Consider the following 2,451-nt stretch of genomic DNA (forward strand, 5'->3'; position numbering starts at 1 on the left):
TTCTTCTGCTAGAATACATGCCAGAGCATAATTTAAAAAAAAAAGAAAAGGCAACATCCTATGGTCTCACTACAGAGATGCTTGATCAATTAACTATATAGAAAGGAGTCGGGTTTAGGCACACACATGAGCGGTATTGTTAGAGACTTACAGGGGCTGGTTGGTTTGTTTGAATACAGCTACCTGCAGAAAGCGCAGGTGTAGGAAGAGATATTACAATGCAACCAAGAAGAAGAAATGAGAAAACTCAGTTGTCTACAATAATCTTCTTTTTTGTGGGTTAGCAGTTCAGCTACCAGTCTGTCCAGGTATTTCACAGCTGTGAAACTGAAAATTTTATGTTCATTCACTTGCAGCCAAACCATGCTAAGAGTTCACCAAGAAAATCACCTTTTGGTATTAGTCACAATAGAACACTGGCTGAATCAATTTTTCGTCCTACAGTGAACATTGCATAGCCTAATCTTAAAACACACGGAGTTGAAAATATTTTAAACACTATGGGCAGATGCAGTAATACTGGGCTTTCAGCCCATTATCCCCATAGCATTTCCCTGACCGTTCTCTCACCTCCAGGGCCAGATTCCAATCTGTGCAGTAGATATAGTACTGCCACTTACCTCAAAAAAACCCACTACTGTGCTTTTTCCAAGCTCTGATGCAAATCTGGCCCCAAGAATACGTGAGACACTTATAATCATACGAATGTTTTCATCACAGCATGGAAATAATTAGACTTGGAAAATCCAGCCTACTGTTGCTGTAGGGTAAATTGAAACAAGAAGAGAATTTGGTAGCTTATTCAAAAAGATTAGAAAGTGAATGTACAGCTATACTGAAGAACAAGAGCTGTTTAAGTGAAGTGGAACACAAACTCTTGAGTATATTGGACTGAGACAGATGATAAAAAACCAGTCTGGCACTCACAGAAGTACAGCAATATCTTTAGACAAACACTGAAACCAGAAGACAAAGGATAAGATTAAACAAGACAGTATTTCAGTTGGAACTCTCTTTCCCACCCCAACCCATAATCAGGCAAGAGTCAGTCCCAATATGACACATCGGAGATATCTTGGAAGCTGAGGATACCAAAGCTAACATAATAGTCCATGTTAGTTTCTGAATTATGTATTAAATTTACTACTGATAAACTTTTTCTTAAAACATTTCTATGCCTCCATTCTTCCCAGCCTACTACTGTTGAAATTGCTACCCTTATTAAATGAGCAGATATGTGTTTTAAATAAGTTATTAATCAGATTTGAAGTAATTTAAAAGTTAACATAACACTGGCTTCCACCAGATTTCCAAAACGGGACACTGAAAAAAATTAAGCTGAAGTGAAACAAATGAGTTGTTATTTCACTGTAAAAGAATTAATGCCAGATAAGCCAAGAGATGCTGAAAGAGAATGCTTTAGAGTTCATCTGGTGACATAAGCACATATTTCATGAACTCTATGTAAGAAAGCTGTGAAACAAACAATTCTAGCAATAAAATCTTGAATGTTAGTACATTCACTGTCATCACCTCACTATTATCACTGCAAGTAGGTCTGAATGCGAGGGGTACGTAATTATTTCTATATTAAAGCAATCAGAACATTCTATCATATTATTAACATACTTCGTAACCAGAAAAACATCCCTTCAGCCCCTCCAAACTGAAGAAACCTCCCTAGCACTTCTCAAAGACTATCAATATTCTTAAAAAGAAACAAGATTATTAAAGAAAACTTGTGGTGGATCATGAGGCCTTTCGCACAATCCAAAGAACATGCTGGGGATTTCTTCAAAATGACTAAAAATATGTAAATTATTATAAATCACAAGTTCTACTTTTTCATGGGTTAGGTGTATACAAGCAGGCAAAAGAAGATTTCAACAATATCTGATGATTTTTCTTCTCTTTGCCCATTTTGAAAGAGGTTTATCTACCTAATGCCACCCAACATACTTCATTCTAATAGAGCTTATGCATACAAGCAAGAAAGAAGCTCCTACCTTGGATTAATCTTTGCTTCTTCCATCATTTTCTTGAAATCCTCCTTGGCCTGCATTATTTTGTTTTTCTTCTCCTTACGCTCTTCTTCTGCTCGGGTTTTCACATACTGATCGAACACCTACAGAAACACCAGTCACCAACATAAAATATACAAACCTGAAGCCAGAGAACCTCTAGGCAAGAGGGAAGAAAACCCCCATTCTTTCCTTTTCTCCTATTTCCTTTCCTCTCACCACAGATCCAACATAGATGAGGTAGAAAGGGTTGCATCTGAATATGCAAATTACGCCAATCTGCTGAACATGTAGTGTACTGTATCTAAACACATACTGCGAAACCTGTGAAGAAGTTTCTTAACCATTCACGTTATGTTAACATTTTTCTGGGTCATATGTTTAAGACAGCAGACATTTCCTGTATTCTTGAAGTTTTCTATTTCCCTAC

The 2,451-nt window shown here is 37.0% G+C and overlaps 1 protein-coding gene across 1 annotated transcript in view; it reads right to left on the minus strand.

Moving 5' to 3' along the window:
• TCERG1 (transcription elongation regulator 1) overlaps positions 1–2,451 on the minus strand; it is a gene marked incomplete at its 5' end in the record, with an annotated part of 20,210 nt that overhangs the window by 10,075 nt on the left and 7,684 nt on the right. Inside the window, one exon of the mRNA XM_010282541.1 lies at positions 2,007–2,125. Coding sequence (XP_010280843.1) covers positions 2,007–2,125 — 119 coding nt within the window. The remainder of the gene's footprint in view (positions 1–2,006; positions 2,126–2,451) is intronic.

Source organism: Phaethon lepturus, unplaced genomic scaffold (assembly GCF_000687285.1).
Source record: "Phaethon lepturus isolate BGI_N335 unplaced genomic scaffold, ASM68728v1 scaffold35692, whole genome shotgun sequence".
NCBI classification, from domain to species: Eukaryota; Metazoa; Chordata; class Aves; order Phaethontiformes; family Phaethontidae; genus Phaethon; species Phaethon lepturus.